The sequence below is a fragment of the Gymnogyps californianus genome, chromosome 1, assembly GCF_018139145.2.
Source record: "Gymnogyps californianus isolate 813 chromosome 1, ASM1813914v2, whole genome shotgun sequence".
NCBI classification, from domain to species: Eukaryota; Metazoa; Chordata; class Aves; order Accipitriformes; family Cathartidae; genus Gymnogyps; species Gymnogyps californianus.
The window spans coordinates 131,105,327-131,123,931 of NC_059471.1; the positions used below are offsets into that span (position 1 = coordinate 131,105,327).

Here is an 18,605-nt window from a genome sequence, read left to right on the forward strand (position 1 = left end):
GACCTGATGCAGCCCAGGATACCATTAGCCTTGTTTGCTACAAAGGCACATTGCTGGCTCACGTTCAACTTAGTGCCAACACCCCTAGGTCCTTTTCTGCCAAGCTGCTTTCCAGCTGGTCAGCCCCCACCACGAACCGGTGCATGGGGTTATTCCTCCCCAAGTGCAGGACTTTGCCCTTGCCCTTGTTGAATTTTATGAGGTTCCTGCCAGCCCATTTCTCCAGCCTGTTGAGGTCCCTCTGAACAGCAGCACAACCCTCTGGTGTTTCAGCCACTCCTCCCAGTTTTCTATCATCAGAGTACTTGCTGAGGTTATATTCTGCCCCACTATCATTAATGAAGATGTTGAGCAGGACTCATACCACTGATCACTAGGCTTCATACCACTGATCACTACCCTCTGGGCCAGGCCATTCAGTCCGTTTTCAATCCACCTCAGTGTTTGCTTATCCAGCCCATACTTCATCAGCTTCTTTATGAGGAGACAGTGCCAAAGGCCTTACTGAAGTCAAGGCAGACAATATCCACTGCTCTCCCCTCATCTACCAAGCCAGTCATTTTATCATAGAAGGTTATCAGGTTGGTTAAGAATGACTTCCCCTTGGTGAATCCATGCTGACTGACCAACTTCTTGTCCTTCATGTGCTTGGAAATTGCTTCCAGGATTAGCTGTTCCATCATCTTCCCAGGGATTGAGGTGAGTCTGAGAAGCCTTTAGTTCCCTGAGTCCTCCTTCCCACCATTTCTGAAGACAGGAGTGACACTTGCTTTCCTCCAGTCCTCAGGCACCTTTTCCAGTTGCCATGATTGTTCAAAAGTTACTGAGTGTGGCCTCGCAGTGACATCACAGCCAGCTCCCTCAGTCTTCATGAGTGCATCCCATCAGGTCCCATGGACTTACATATGTCCAGTTTGCTTAAGTATTCCCTGACCTGATCCTCTTCCACCAAGGGTATGTCTTCCTTGCTCCAGACTTTCCCGTTGTCTCTGGTGCCTGGGATTTCCAAAGGCCATTCATGATCACAACCGCTTTTTCTTCTTCCATGTACCACAATGAAGAGTCTTGCTCTGTGTTCTTGGTAACCTTCTCAGAGGTGTTAGAAGAATGCTATTAGGTGCCCCGTAAGCCTTTTCTAGATCAAGCAAGCCAAGGTTCTTCAGCCACTCCTCATCGGGTGGCTGTCTGCTGGACTCAATCAAGTTTATTAGTATCTTTCTTGTACTGTAGAGCCCAGAACTCTGTTCTCATGAAAGCCAAGTAACAGGGAATAACCACTTCACTTGATCTACTGGCTATGTTACTACAGCTCAATATGGTTAGCCTGCATTGATGACTCATATTTAGCTTGCTGTTCACCAGGATCCCAGTTCAAGAGAGGTGTTAACAGCCTGGGGACAGCTGAGTACAATTACAGGGTGTTATTCTGTGGCATATTCTTCTCTGGCTGGGGCCACAGTCCTGAAGTACCCAGCTGTGCACTTCCCTTGAAATTACCAAATAAGCGAAGTTTGCTTAGTAGCACACCTTCCTGGCCAATGATTCATAGAAGTAAGCATTTGATAAAATGTTGTTCTTTGGTGGCTGCTGCAGAAAACTATGTCTGCAACCATTGCCTGCTTAGTCAGTCCCTCTTTCTACTGTCCAGCTGAGGCAAGTTTTTGCACTGGCAAACCATTTGGTTTGGTGACCAACCAATGGCAATACCATTTTTGCACTGGCAAACACAGCTGCTCACAAGTAGTATGCACAAACACAAGGCACGGAGAGGGAGAAAAACACAGCAGGAGCAGTCTTTACTTGGATATAAAATAGTCTCCTTTCTACACAAATTTTGTTCTTATGACCAGATTACCTTCAGGTGAAAGTAAAGATTCTCCTTGAAGTTTAGTTGCTTCCAAGTATGTCTGCAACGGCTTATAATTCTCAGAAGAAATTCTAATTACACTTGAAATGTTAATCCCAAGCTCAGACATCACAGGCAACAGCTGAGGGCTGTAGAAACCCAAAATTATAAAGTAATGATGGGCACCATCATCTGGTTCATCATCTGTTCAAAACAACAAAAACAGATTAGAGCAAGGACATTCAACAGCTAAACAAAATTCAGTTTTTTCTTGACTATATAGGGATATTGCAAATTAAGGTCAGAGAAACAGTTCTTTTATAACCTCATTGGGACAATTACATAGAAGTTTCAAAATATTACGTGCATTAGACTGAAGTCTTCTGTAGCAAACCACCTAGAACTCAGCAGGAAGAATACAAGTCAGAAGTAATAATTATTTGGAGAAGCACCAGGAGAAAAACTGGAGAAGCTGATTATAACCAGAATGCTAGCTGTAGCAGCATTTCTGTAATTGCTTCTCTTTAGGCAGGAGTTTAGTGTCAGGACATACTCACATGCTCTAATGGTAGTTTAAGCTATCCTATTTTATCCTGCATAAAGCTGTCCAGGGAGCACACACAGAGTAAATTACTGTGTCTTAGATGAGAGATTACATTAGCTGTAATAATTCTGAAGGATTAGCTGCAGGTATGAGCTCACTCACTGCTGATTGCTCCCTGCCCAACAGGTTCATGTTTGCTAGATGGACTCCCTGTCAAAATCCTCATCAACTGGTAATAACAGCTCACACTAGTCCTTTTAGTTAGCAAGGGGCATATCCAAATTCATCCTAAAGTGCAGATGAGAAGTTTCATTGAGCGCCTGCCCCGTTTGGGCTTATTAGTTCTGCAGAAATATGCATAGCAACATTTCAGTAGCAAAGCAAAAGGTTAAGCATTATGTAAGTAAAAACGAGCCCTCTAGAAGCTTGACTCTAGTCTAAGTTAATTGCATAGATTCCCTTTACAGCCCATGGAGAAATACAAGGTATTCAGACAGGCATCAGGTGATTTAATTCATCCAGCATGGTTATTTATCCTAAGACAACAGAAACTGCCTGCTGAAGCTCCTGTATCTCTCCATCGACTATGGAACACATACAACTAGTGCAGACTATCCTGCATTAACAACAAAACACAGTTTTATATTCTGTTTAGCATTAAGATTCTTTCTTATGCCTACTAACACAACACACTTAAAAGTCCTTTAGCCACTCCTCAGCTCACAGGACTCATTCATCCAAGGGAGAAAAAAAAGGCAGAAAAAAACGTAGCCTGGCACTGACATCTGCCTGTGCTCAGGTACGTAGCCAGGGCTGTGCAAATGCTGCTGCCACCCAGAGCAGCAGGCTGGCAACATGGCTGTCTCTCCTCTTCTTGTAACATTAGGTAAACATAAAAGAACTTAAGAATTTGGAGAAAGACTGACTGAGTAAGCAGCCACCACGGTCCAGTACATACATTGCATAAAGCAAAATCAAAACCAGAAGAAAACTAGTCCATTATATCACTGCTAGTACTGAAACTGAACTATATATTTTGATGCCTCAGTTACTTGCAGGAAGAAAAAGCATGAGCGCATACAATTACTGGGCATTAATGATTTCTAACAAAAAAGACAGATGTCTGCATAGTGACTTACAGAGATCGAAAAACTCCAATGCATACATGCTGAAGACTGCCTGCCATTCAACAGTTATGATTATGCTAATAATCATGACAAGCTGATAATAATCAGTCAGTTCTAATAATCAGTGACTAATTCATACTGAAATGATGAAAGACATCAATGCAAGTAATCTCAAGATTACTCAAAAGCAGAAATATTCAATTTCAGAAAGGTGATAATGTCCTAGGGATGAATGACAAAATGACTGTTAGCTACCAGAAACAGATATAGATTGTCTTTGAGTTCAAGACATGGTCATATATAAGCAATAGCTCAGACTACTCTCAAGTAAAAATTGTGGCATTTTTCTCTTTTGGGTTTTTTTGCTTGATACAGCTATATTAAAACAAATATAAACAGGGGAGGTCTAGATTGGCTATTAGGAAAAATTTCTTCACTGGAAGGGTTATCAAGCATTGGAACAGGCTGCCCAGGAAAGTAGTTGAGTCACCATCTCTGAAGGTATTTAAAAGACACGTAGATGTGGCACTTAGGGACATGGTTTAGTGGTGGACTTGGCAGTGTTAGGTTTATAGTTGGACTCGATGATCTTAAAGGTCTTTTCCAACCTAAATGATTCTATGATTCTATTAGAGTGGCCAAGAGCGCTGAAAAAAATTTTCACTGTATCAACTTTAAGGATCATCCAAGACTCTTCATGTCTTCTGCTCAGACTCTTGTAAAATATGGAATGTGCATGAAGATTTTTGAAGTACTACATTCTCAGTAGAAATATTTCATGGATCTACATGTTCTTGACACTGAGAAATGGAGCTGGCACCACTTTGTCCCAAGACACAAAACAAAGCATGAGGTCCTTGAAAACCTTAATTGTCATGTTCTTGAGGAAAGACAGAAAATCCTGACACAGTTGTTTCACCACACTTAATGTTCATTTAGAATGGCCTCCAGAAGTTTTGGCAATACTTGACTTAATTTTCTCTTGGTATGGACTTCTAAGTGGAACTGTAAGGAAGAATGAAGAAACAATTACCTCTCCATAAAGCAATAGTTATGTTTTTCCTGTAGCCTAGAGTGAAGGGTTTGAGGGGTGCTGTCCTTCTTAGGGCTATGGGTTCCTCCTCGCTGTCTTCCTCAGCACAACTAAAGGAAGTAGCAAGGTCAGATTACCTTTTCCGTTGTGAGGTAGTTCCTTACTGTCTTCGGACTGGAAATCAATCCACTGAATACAATTTTTTTTGTATGAGTCAGAATCAATTTGTTTATTGTTAAGCCCAACTGTGTGGATGCACAATGCATGTGGTAAATTGTTCAGAATGGCTTCAGCTCAGTACAGTCATGACTGTAAAATTAAATACAGCGCAAGTGACCAAGCACAAAATACCTCAACAACTTCTCCTTTGAGGTCATCTGCAAGTATTGCTATTTTGTAAATATCCTTGGGACTAATGAGACAAATCCCAGTCAATAAAATCATAGTTTAACAGCAGTGCTAGTAGTTCATAATACAAAGCTACTAAGCATACTAAACAAGGATACTTTTCATGGCTGTTAGTTTTTGGAGGCAATTTGTATTTTCCTTACTTTGTCTTCTCATTAACTGTGACTAACAAAGCAGCAAAGCATGGATATCTTATACAGGTACCTGATGTTTTCTGCCCATCCCGCAAGGCAGTAGGGAGAAAAAAAAATGTTGGAGCTGGTAAAACTGTTTCTACAGGGCCTAGTGGAAGCACATTAATACCCACCCAAAGCCACACTGTACTGTACATTCTGTACCAATTTTAGTAAGATGACATGAGTTCTCTACATCACTTCAGCTTGGATTCTTAGAGGCATGAATGTTTCTTTGAACACTTCTCCTTTCAGGCCCTGAAAAACCTTAAAATCACCAAAAGAATGATGTTATAGCCAAGCCTTATCTGAAAAAATGAGGAGCTATGCATAGATAGCTACTGTTCTGTTCTTGTGTACTTTTGTAAGCTTCACTAAGATTCAGACTTGCTCTAAACACCTGGACTGATGCTTTTTAGATGCTTGAAGAGTGCCATTGATCTCGAATGAGATGCAGATGAAGGTCTGATGAAAGAGTGTGGAAAGCCTGCAACAGTTCAACTAGGGAATAGCAGGTACACATAATGCATCCAAAAATCAGCAAGTGCTTCTCCAGTGGGAGAGATCCTGTTTATGTTGATGTAGTTCAAACATATTATGGTCCAAATTAGATACAACTGTGATCTAATGAGAGCTAAGCATACTCTGCAGTATTTTTTGTTCCAGTGAAATTTGTAACCATGGGTGCTATGTATTAAGATTTTCTCAGCACTAGTTAGCATATTATTCTTTACCTCATATAGCTCATTTCTGGAGTAGATTTCTTCAGGTCTCAGTTCTATCCACATGTTTTTACAGCAAATGAAATCATATTGCCCTTTGTACAGAACCTGGCTTCATCCCCAAACAATGGTAGACAGCTCTATTATACTTAATAATACAAGGAGAAAGCCACCTTTGGATACTGACACAAATGCATTTAGTCATTCCAAAAGCTTTCTGTAAGAAAGGTTTTCTGTACGATTTGTTTAGCCACTTTCTTTTAGTCTTACACATGCTAAAACATTTTGATGTTGACATGCTACATATACCTCATCTGTATTTTATTTCTCGGACTGCACAATCTATCCTAATACTGAGCAGAACACAGTGCCCTCTTCAAATGCAAAGTGGCAATGCTTTAGTATTGCCAAATAGAACTTGACTTTTCAACACGGAGCAAAAAAAAGTACTCAGAAGTTAGGTTGCAAGATTTCTAGCAAGTTTATCAGGAGTATATCTGCATTTTTTACATACCAATGTATTTGTCTTCCTCTTCCACTATTCCCCGTCGCTTCAGCTGGGTGTCCTTTTTAACAGTGACTGGTGCTAGAGGGCCTACTTCTGTCTTTTTTCCTTTCCTTTCTTTCTCAGCTGTCTTGGCACTAGGGAGGTTCTCCTTCTTGCCAGGAGGTTTAGCTTTCTCTTTCCCTCCGTCTTTTTCCTTTTGTTGCTCTTCTGCCTGACAAGATGAATAAATTAAGTTCTCATTGTAGCCTCTGTGCAGAACAAAGGGCAGACTGCTGTAAAATTTTAGTGGTTCAATTTTTTTATTTGAACGCTTTTCCCTCTCAGCCACTATAATGTTGATGTGGTGAAGCTGTCTTGAACACTCTGCTTTATCCTTCTCAAACACACCATTCAGTTTATTATATTCTTACTAAATCATAGTGTTAAGACTTCACATTAAAAAGGAACTGTGAGAGGTAGGTAGACATTATACCTACAAAACTAATGAAATGCATACTGGTAGAAAGACAAGTAAAGAATCACTCTGCTTTAGTTACTGCCACTATAGCACTTGCATCAGCCAGAAATGTTCCCTGCACTGAAGGGAAATAAGACAAAAATTCAATTTCTGTTAAGTCTTTAGCATCTCTGTTAACACTCTTGAGTATGGTGTAAAATGGTACCAGCACTATTTTTCTTTGATGTAGATATCTGTCTACTATAAACTAGAACCAAGAGTCTTGTGCTCATTTCATACAGGATATTACTCAGCCATTCTCATTGTTTTCAAACAAAAACACCTACATTACGTTCTGCTCAGTAATTTAAGAGTAAAGAATGAAAAAAGATTTCGTAAGTATTCCAAAGCCTCAGACTATAAATCCAGAAAGCTCAGAGCCAGTCTAAAATTAAAATAATCCAAAATATATTAAGGTAAAGTGAGGTGCTGTAAGAGCAAGAAAGCCTCCACCTTATTTCTACCCAGCAGCAGTGCTACACACTAACTATGCAACAATGACATTTAAGGATTGTAAAGCTAAATTAAATACAATAAAACGATATTAACTTAACTTACTGTTGCCATCCTGCTGGTGTCACTTTAAAGGCTATTAAAGCAATGAGAAAAGCTCTCCATGCAAACGAGATAGGGCAGTTGACTCTACACAGTTGGTTTCCCTATATCCAGCTGGAAAAGCAGACTTCCCAGCTGGAGAACTTGTGTTTAGTTCAAATTCAAAACCAAAGCAGAAAATCTTTTCCTGCTTTTCCCTTCTTCATGCATTCCCTTTCTGTAAAATTTAGAAATGCCTTCAAGAGATTCTTAAAACTATTTGTGCTGTGAAATAGGGGATTTGGATGCTTTCATTATTTTCTTTCAAATTTATTCTACTTCGGACATTTCAAACCAAAGATTTTGATAGTACTACTTTGAATTCTAAGCTGATAAACACATCAAAACAGATGATACAATCATCAGGCTACAAAGTTCACAATCAGCTTTATCTATTGCATCTGCATCATTCTATGTAAATAAGTCTAAAATGAGCAGAGACATTTCTGAACTTGCCAAGATTCCAACAAAGAACGCTAGTTGACCTTAATACCTCAGGAAGTAAAAGCCTCTCCTTTCTAGGACTCTCTTCTTTTCCTCTCAATGTCATATTTCTCCTTCCCTACAAGATGCAGCTTTTTGTGGAGTTTCTAATCTTCCATTAGCTTTACATTCTGTAATTTTGTTATTTTAAGTGTCATATTACAGAATCTTACTACCTCAAACAGTTTTCTAATTCAGAAACACTTCTTCTCTTCTGCATATTAATTTAAATGCATACACCTGTCAATTTATGACAAGCTTCTGCTCTTAAGGAAATAAATACAGAAATTTCACAATGGTTTATTTTTGTTTATTCACTTGCTGTTTTTCTTCTGCCAATCCATTCTATTAACTGGTGTTTATTCTAAAATAACAATGGACAGTTATGTCGGCTTTCTGAGAACTGATCTGCTAGGAAAATCCTGGTTTCAATCCCCGAGTTGTTGGCAATGGAACTTGTACGGTACAAGCTAGTTGGAAAGGATTAAAAATTTTATGGCAGACAATTTAGAGTTAGAATTCTAAATTAAAAGTCAGTTTCTGCCCATTCAGTACTGCAGAGCATCCTCATAGCCAAGAGCCCTCCCAGTTCTTGACTCTGTCTGTCCTTCAACTGCTGCTCTCGTTTGCCTGTCATGCTTTGATAGAGATATAATCCAGAGGAGATGACAACTTTGTCCAGATTCTTTGGCTAAAACAGAGAAGAAATTGTAAGTTCCAGCGATTCTTCAACCTTCAATACCGACTATCCTCAGATTCTCCAGGGAAATAAAATTATAGTTACAAGAGTGATCTTGCCAAATCAAAGCTAAAGGCTCCATTTTAATACTGAAGTGCCTAATCTTTAAACTTCAAATTCTTGTTTTACAGTTTACTTATCAGCACTGACTGATAACTAAGAGAAAAGCCACTACTTTCTCCATTTGCTAATCAATTTTGCAATTGAGTTCTATGGAAACAGGACACAACTTTAATTTACCACCTAGCATTTAATGTTCTTGTGCTTGTGCGCTATACTTCATCCACTAATTATTCCCACAAATAGAATTATTGATAAAGAAATTTACAGACTTTTCAACTACACAAAATCCATGAAACCGTTTTCTTCTTGCATCTTTTACATGCATAGACTGCTTAGGTCTCCATGTCATCACATTTTACATTATAGTTTTTGATCAATTAACAGGGTAAACTATTGCAGCAATTATATGACTTTCTGATAATGGTCTTCAGCTGCATGAATGTTTGCTGGAAAAGGACTATAGCAAAGGCCAACTGTTCAGTAAATTGTTGAAAAGTACCGCTGACAACTTTTTTTTTTTAAATTACAGATGTTAGAAAGCAATTAGAGGTCTGATCTGATTGTGATTCTGTGCAAGCTTGGTGAAATTCCTCCTAGAACACATAAGCAATCTGACTGAGGCAATCTTGGAGCTAGTAGTGACGATCTTGAAGAATATGTGGAAGTGAGTTTTGGGAACACTGGAAAATGTGGCACCCAGTTCTGAGAAGCAGACTTCAAGATATGAACTATTTGGAGAGAGTTCAGAGGAGAGGAACAAGCATAATCAAAAACTAGAAACCATGACATATTTGGGTTTGTTTAGTTAAATATGTAATAGATTTCTGCAGAATGGAGGGTAAGAACTGTTGTCCCATACAGAGTGAGAAGTGAAGCAGTAATGAGTTTAAATTAGAGCAGGGTTGATAAGGTTAGAAACCTTTTCCAAATGGCTACGTTGCAGAGATAGTTGAGCAGTAATACTGATTGCCATAGAAAAGCGAAAGCACAGCAGTGGAAGGTTTTAAGAAGAGGTTCAACAAACATCTGCCAGGAACAGTTTATGTAAATTTTATCCTGCCTTGGTGCCGGAGGATGGAATAGATAACTTCTCCAAATTTCCTCCAGAGAGGTGATTCATGATAATAATTTCTTCATAGTGCTGCTTTGCATCTATCCTTGATACCTCTCAAGTAATAACCTCTCCTACCTTTACTTCAGCAGAGATATATTCAGCTGAAGTCAGTTTCTAGCTCTATTTTCTCTTGGTCCTAAGACTCAGCTAAGACATTACTACTTCTCACTCTAGCAAAGAGTTCTTGCACAATATTTTTTCTTTTCTTTTTTTTCCCCTGTCTCACCTGCATTTGAGTAATTGAGAGCTTCTTCCCCAAAATCTAATTAACTTAAAAAGATAAATTTCTATTCACATTTCTCTTCAATTACAGCTCTAGGAAGTTAAGCATGAGGAGAAAGCTGAATTTATGGAAACAGTACTAGAATAGAAGTGTCTTCATAAAGTTAATTAAGCATCCTCCCTAAGGCATACTATAGTACCTTCTTTTCAGCTTCTCTTCTCTGAAGGTCCTTCTGTTTGAGACAAAGCAGTTGAAATTTCAACAGCTTTCCAGTTAGTGTTACAGGAATTTCTTCACCACTGTCCAGAATGGCTTTGGCTACTTCTATCACCTGCAGAGAAAAAAAACCCCAAAATAAGTATTACTTATATAGTTTTAATATTGCATTTAACATACATTTTGCATGCTGAAATGAGGAAGTGCTATCTCACATTGTACAATGCGTGGGTCAAGATGGCCACACTTTCAGAAAAACAACATATCAGTAAGACACATAGCTATTCTTTGGTTCCTAAGACTTCAAATGAAGTTATATCTGCTATAGTATGAGATAAAACTAGAATGGAGAAAACTTCTATGATTTATATAAAGGTCAACAGACATACAGTTCTCACAGTAAAATGTCATTTTTTTAGGTTTCAAACAAAAAAGCAACATTAAGCAACTACTTACTATAAAGTAATAAATTAAAAAGCATTTAACAGATAGCAAATCAAGGGGAAAAGTTTGGAGTACTGTTTACAAAGTGACTAGTGTCTGAGGCGCTAGCCCTGAATGAAAGATAGAAACTTCTTGAAGGGAATTTGAGAGGGTCTGTCTTGGTGAAAATACACCCCCTCCCTGTGTAATTCTGATTCTGTTGGAATGCAGCCTAATTGGGGTGAAATAAGGCTATTGAGTTTTCTTAGGGTGATGACAGCAGCGGGAACATACAGCTGCATTGTCCAGATGTGTGGCATTGACAGGCTGTTTTATGACTATGTTTTTTACAGCTTGTTTCCACTAAATTTCATACAACTCACTAACATCTGGGCCGTTTTCCTTGGAGCCTCATAACCACTTTATTTACTGCGAAAAAAATAAAATAACATAAAAATACCATAAAAAGTTGTTATATGTTTCTTTTCACTTGTGTTGTCTCTGTAATAAAGTTCACCTATGTAGGAAGCGCTGTTGAGGAATAATATAACCATAATATTTTCCTACTTTTGTTTTTAAGCAACCATCAGCTTTATTTATAGCCACGGGCTGAATTAGGTGTTACTCAAATGTTCTGACATGTTTCTCTTTTCCTCTCTTGGAGCAATTACAGTTGGGCACATATGGTGTCAATTTTGCTTGCTAACATTCAGACAATGAAGGTGCACACTGCATCTCACTGAACTGTGTCTTGTCTAATGCAAACACCACCATTAGCTTTGAGCTTTCATAGCTTCTTGCCCAGCTTAGAAATTTTCACTTCTCAAGTAAAACCTAGGTAAGTGAACGTAGCCACTAAAAATGCTTCTCTGAATAAAACAAAGCCAAAATGGAATCCAGACTATTCTACGCCGAATAATTGTTTCATACAAATGAAAGCAAAGTACAGAAAAAGAAATCTCTTAAAATTCAGATTTTTCCAAATCGCATAACAGGGAGATAAAACAACCAAAACATTTGCATTTCTAAACCCTCCCAAAACAATCCTGCCCCTCTAACACTAATAAACCTGATGATCTCCTCAACATACACATAGGAAAATACATCATGGTTAAGATCAGTTCTGCTTTACATCTTTTGTATTCAGAGCAAGACTACTTACTGGTCACTATCTCAACAAGCCAACCATAGAAGGCTTCTGGAAAGACTCCCATTGACTTCAGAGTCACAGCAGAAAAATCAAGGATATGTTAAGAACAGACTTAAAAACTCCCACAGACTGTAGGCACACTAGAAACTACTAGCTATCCCAACAAAAAATAGTTACCCAGATCTAGCTACACAAATCTGTGCTCTGAAAGAAAGAGACTTTGGTAAAAAATCATAGTAATTTCCCTTAGAGGGAAAAATTCTCATATAGGTTTTTTTGCAGAAGCGGTGTTAACAGCCTATGGAAAGGGATGCTCCCAATTGCCTAATCTAGATGAGCTGCATATTTCTTGAAACACAATAGAGGGGAAACGGAGGGATTCTGGAAGGATTCCTGAGAAGTGTATATATAGTAACCCAGCTTGATGGCACTTCCTGATTTATTGTTCATGGAAGAAGGAAGGAATGCTTAGACTTTTACAACCCATTCTTCCTGAGAAGTTCAAAGCATTTTACCAGTCAAAAGCAATGCATCATGATTATTCCTATTTTGTAGATAGAGAATGCAGAAATGAAGTGACTTGTCCAAGGTCTATAGTGAGCTGGGCAACTCTGAGTGGATGGGAAGGACAAATTTTCTTACGTGAGGCATTAGAGAAGCATAAACCAAACTATTTAACAGGAGTACATTCCATGACTGTGTAGAGAGGTCAGACAAATAAGACCAAGACAAAATGAGCACACTACATTTGGCAATACAAAGAAAGCAAATAGTTTTTCATACAGCAATGTAAAATCTGCTTTATGCATAAGCAAATAAAAAACAATCCTTCATCGCTGCTATTTTAAAGACAGAACATAGATCAATCTATGCACAGTAGATAAAAGAAATTAAATTTATTACACTTATGCATGTTTACGTCATCTGTGGCCCTGTGAGTTATGCAGGCACCTGGCATAAACAGTTAAGAATCCACAGAGCCTCAATAAAAAAAAAAAAAAAAAAAAAAAGCTGAAGACAAAGACTTGGTAGGAGTACAGAAGGAATTTTTTGGGATGCTATGAAGTGGATTCATTTCAGATTGGCTATACTTCATCCCGCCAGCGATGACCTTTTTCTTATGTGAGAAACCATGGAAACTTGGATGGACAAACTCAGTTAGGTAGGGCCTCTTTTCCTTTAAAGGAAGAGGAAACTTAGCATTCCTCACACAGCAGGGGTCACATTTGTGAAGTGCAGAAAGGCTTCAGTGATGCAGTATTTGATCTCATATGGTGGCAGTATGAATCATGCAGAGATTTAGCTGCCTGGTGCAAAGGGCATGTATTTCAAGCCATTCAAACACTGCATGAGTGCTTGTAAGTGACACTATACTATTGGCAGATGCCAGCGCCATTGAGATAGGAGACGGGTCTTAAAAGTTAAGGAAACATTTAAAGTCAGAGTCTTTATGGTATCTTTCTTTGAAATGCTTCCTTTTCAATATACAGAACCATTGTGGCTGCTAAATCATAATCAGAAAAGCTTTCAAAGTGATAAATTGCATTATCAGCTTTCACAGCTTTATCACTACTTGGAAGCAGTAGCATCACTTGCTATGAACAGTGGTCAGCCCATTTCATAGTGTAGTTCTCCCATATCCAGGGTGAGCTTTCTAAAGCCCTTTCTTCCTTCTTGTTCTTGAAACTTTAAGAAATCCAGGCCATCACATATACCTCAGCTCACATAACACTTCCTAAAAAAACCCATAATGGTTCCTAGAAGAACTCCTCAGTAATTCAAATCCCTTAGTAGCTGACACAGTTCAAGTCAATTTGAAGCAGGAGAGCCATCAGTCAAGAGGCTATATGGATTACACGTACCAACCAAGTTATTATTTACTGTTCAAATGTATTTTCCCAAGTAAGCTAATAAAAGCAGGGGGGAAAAAAGCGACCTTCACTTATTACAATCTGCCATCAGTATCATGAATCCCTCACAAGCAGCTTTCACGACAGACTAGGGAACAAAAGCTGCATGTGTCATACTGATAAATTTCTTTTGTTCAAAGAAGACTTCTTTACACATACTATTAAATATTTCTGAATCTGCTTATGTCATTTCATTGACTATAGCATACTACGATCAATTATTTTGAAAGAATACCAGGAAGGCAGTGAGCTAACTGAAAAAACTTCTTTCAGATCACACCTGCAGTGTGTTGAAAGGCAATTTAGTCTCTACTATCAGGCCATTCACCTAGTTTCATTTTTCCTCTCAGAACCTCTTCCCAACTATGATGTCAAAAGATCACTTGCTTAATCATTATCCTTCACTGGTGAATTAATGACTCACAATTCAAACTGAGCTTAAGGACCCATGTAAATCAGTAAATTTATTTATTGCATATCTGAACAGAGCTCCATATAGAGCTTATGTATCCACAAGGTAGACTGTAAAACTTAAGCTAAGCCAATGAATCATCTTCGTTAACCAATGAAGACTCTACTAACATGTATTCCAGAGAATTAAAAAAAAATTAAAGTGGATTTGATGACTCCTTCTGCCCCTCGGAGTCCTTTTCAAACAAACCTACTAAAATAAGGACAGGACACTTTCACTATTGAGCAATACTGAGCAAATACATATGCTGTTCATGTACTAAATATCTGCCTTTCTATTGTGAGAACATTTCTCAAAGCAGCAGCAATGGCTGCTTGTGCCCTAGAAAAGTATGTTGTCGCTCGTATGCGTGTGTGTGTTTTTTGCCAAATCACAACACAGCTTGATCTGGTTAGCAGAAACCCAGTTAGAAATATCCATTGTAAGAAGGTCTGTTCTTTAAACCTCTCTCTACAGAAAATGTGCAACCTGAGGGCATACCTTAACTGGTTTAATCTCAGCAATGCAGAATGAGAACTTTCTAAGACATGTGTACAGCATATGTGTCTTAGTGTTACAAGTACTTAAATAATGTTTTAAGGGAAATACAAACAGGTGAATAACCTAAGTAAAAATGAGAAAATACATTACATAAAAATTAGGATGACTTTTCACCTTGGCTTTATTAAAGAGCTCATACAAGAGCTCTCATCATCTATGACATGTACCTCCTATGGCTTCCTGACCACCTAACTGCTACCAAAACAAACTGCTTTAAGGGAAGACAAAATACAATACAAATATCCAGTGATTCCAAAGATCAGTCATTAGCATTGCTATCTCAGGAAGGAGGAGTTTTATGCATAGGGAAGGTTTTCTCATGTGACCCTTCAGATATCTGTTTCCTTTTAACACTCTGATTGGGGGGAGATAGTTGAAATAGCATTTAAGTGATTTCTGAAGAACTACAGAACCCAGACCTTTTTAAAAAGAAAGGACAGGCCAGTCTGCTGTGATCTGTGCTCAGAAGAAGAGATATATTGCCATGATCAAATCTTGAAATGTTTACATGTCAGTGGTATGAATCTGCCCAGAAAGTCTCTCCATTGTGGAGCAGAATATTTTATGCTTCCGAGAAGTAAATAGTCTCCAGTAATTCCAGCCAACTGGATCCACACAATGAACATTACAAAGCTAAAGGATTTAGTCACGCTTCTCCAACATTGGTTCTGGCTAGGAAGAGAACCCAATCAGAGGTGGAACAAAAAGATTTAAGAAGCAAAGTTGACTCATCAACCCTGGTGCTGGCAGAATCCATCTAGCTACATCTTGCCAGAGTTTCCGAAGCCGCCTCAGAACTAATGGGCCAGGAAGTCCCAACAGCCTCGTAGGCTTGGCACCACAAAACTCCTAGGCAGGATCTTTCCACCTTGGTCCAGCTTTGCAACAGGGCTTTGGACATTTTTTTTTTTTCCTTTGGTGGCAAAGGATTCTGGGATTAGTAGCTCTACTTGAGAAAAATGTCTTACACTCTATTGTCCTTAATTAACCGATTATAGTCACCAGAAATTTTTGAAGGCAACAAAACAGAGAACAGCATTTCCTTTAGCTACTCCAGAGGGTCCCTCTACCAATTTAAGGATGACAGTCTTACAGACATAATTGCTCTTTGGTTTACTTACACAGAGATTTCAACAAAACCTGCACAGAAAAAGCAGGAAATTATATACCAAGTTGCATGCATGTAGGAAACCTTGCAATCTAGGAAGCAAAATCAATGTCTCACCAGTGTTCTAAAGGAGGTTTTAAATAGATAGATGAATTTCAAAAGGTATCAAGTTTCTTTCCTAGAAAATAAATCGTCAGCAATTTTGAGTTTTATGAATGGTCTCTGGCCAAATAATTACAACTAACAGTAGTAAATTAATAATAATAATACATGCAGAGGGCATTGCTTCTATAATCCTAGAATTAGGATTATGAAGAAGAGTTGCTATTCTGAAATGGAAAGAAAAGATGAACATGTTCAATTGTCTCATGTAAATAACAGAACCCGACCTCTCAGATTTTAGGAAACAGAAAATTAGAGGACACAGATTGTTTTCCTGCAGGAGCTCAAGACTTTTTGCTCCAGCTTCAGCATTTAGAAATCCTGGTACTTCTTAACATGACATATTGTCCTTAGACGGGTCCCTGGAAAGGGATACTGAACTGGAGAGACTTTAGAAATTGACTGCAAACAACTACAGTTTCTAGGACTGATTGTTTCATAGCAACAACAGTTCAGTCTCATGGAATAAATAAATCCCAAATGGAAGGCATATAATTTGATAGCTCAAAGGACTACACAGGCCACTATTGATCATGCAGTGGCATCAGATGCTCTGACAATGGCAAAGACTGACACAAAGACGTGGTGGTATGTCTTTACTCTGGGTAACATTTTATTCTTTTTAGGTGGCACGGGTTTCCTATATTTGAAATAAAAATCCCTTTGCTCTTACCCGAGGCTTAGAACTATTTACCTGATCACACACGCCCCTCTAATGCCACTAGGATGACCTAGGTCATTAAGACATCCATACTAGACTGGCATATAGAACACAGAACTAGGAGAGATCTTTGCTGTCCTGGAAAGGCAGCTGAATCCAGGTGAATGCCTTTTCTTTTGTCAGGATATTTTCTTTTGTTTCCATTTCGCAAAGTTATGAGAAGGCATTTGACAATGATATTCTACTCTCTTGGATATTGGTGCTAGCAAGTCAACTGTCTGTCCAAGCAATTTAGCAAGCACTAAGAAGTCCACCAGTGAAAGGCATTATGAAGTAAGAATTAAGGTAAGTAGGACAGGTAGAAGCTCGTGTAGCTTTTTCTCAGTAAGTTCTAGTAAAATCTTCAAGATGTAGGAAAGCTTGGAATACCTTAACGTTATCTAGGAGGAATGTGGATAACCCAAGTTTGCAGTTCATCTGAAGATGCCAAAGATTTGTGGCCTGGGGTGTGATAGCGTCTGTTCGGAATAGTTTGGCACAGTTTGGCACAGCCATAAATTGTCCCTATTCAGTTGGCAGCAGAGCAAACTGAATTGCTTATAAAGGTCTCCTGTGAGATGAAGAGAGCGGTAAATCTAATCTCAGCTGATGTGCAGACACTGGTAGTCTTCCATATGGCTTATTCATATTGATAGTCACAAATTGCTGAAGACCAATGGGAGCTGTGAAACTTGCTAAACCTAAGCTAATGAATTTTTTCCTTAGCATCCTTTTAAGTAAACTGACCTAAATACTTGGACCCAGGAGGCAGAGTAGTTAAACCCTCCTCCGAAGACAAGACAATAAATATCTCAGGTAAATGTACCACCTCAGGCAGTGGGATCATTTACATAACATACTATGTTCTGTACTACGATGTACCTGATAGGAGCTTGGTAACAGATACAACAGAGCTGTAAACAGATGAGTAGATAGTGCCCACAGCAGGATTTAAAGTCCCTTACCCTTCCCTGGAGCCAGTACCTCTCTAAAAGGCATTCCCAACTGTTTCTTGAGCATTAATCCTCTGCATACCCATACAGTATAAGGGCCAAGTCATTCTGCAATAACATTCTCTTAACTTGCATCCACACAATAGCATCTGACAAAGGCTGACTGGAGAACTGTTCCGTTATGCTTGGCAGTAGGAGGATTTAATTTGGGGGTCTCCCTGGTTTGTTTGTTGAGACTGCACAACTAGGCTGATATCTCAATATGCCTGGTGATACAGGTTGGCTGTTATGTATCTTGACTCAGACAGTAAAACTGGCACTTCTCCTGCTTTTATCAGTCCTGAAGTTTGAAGTATCATCTGAGTTGATACTTCTTCCCTCTTAGCAAGGAGATAAAATAAAGTGAGGTTTTGTATAAGAACCATTTGCCATGCAGATCTGGAAGCAAGTCAACAGGAGAATCAAACAGGTCCTGTGTTCAGCCAACGATGACAAGAAACAGAACAATTTGTAATCAGAATTCTATATTCTCTTCTGTTTAAATATTAACAGTTCCTGTATGTGACATGCAAGCTAATGTTTGCTTGCTTGTCACATGCAAGAATCAAAGAGAGATAATTCAGTGTAATCAGATGGGTAACAAGATCCTGGACAGCCTGATTTAAAAGTCCTCGCTATTTCAGATTTAAGGAAGAAAAGCAAGAAAGACAAGGGAAAGACAATGTATGCCAGCAGTGATAAGGACAATAACAGATTTACTTTTTTTTAAAACTGTATCAGGAAAAAAATATCCTTAACATGGCATTGGTGTGGTATTAAATGGAAACAGTAGAAGAGTCAATACAGATGCAGGAAAAGTAGGGCTAATCAGTGATTATTCTGCTCTATATTCGGAAAA

At 38.7% G+C, this 18,605-nt stretch overlaps 1 protein-coding gene across 1 annotated transcript in view; it reads right to left on the reverse strand.

Moving 5' to 3' along the window:
• Nucleotides 1–18,605, reverse strand: part of SPAG17 (sperm associated antigen 17) — a 117,279-nt gene that overhangs the window by 83,567 nt on the left and 15,107 nt on the right. The window contains exons 4-6 of the mRNA XM_050894300.1: nucleotides 10,273–10,404; nucleotides 6,368–6,572; nucleotides 1,856–2,050 (exon numbers count right to left, since the gene is read on the reverse strand). Of these exons, the coding sequence (XP_050750257.1) occupies nucleotides 1,856–2,050; nucleotides 6,368–6,572; nucleotides 10,273–10,404 (532 nt within the window). The remainder of the gene's footprint in view (nucleotides 1–1,855; nucleotides 2,051–6,367; nucleotides 6,573–10,272; nucleotides 10,405–18,605) is intronic.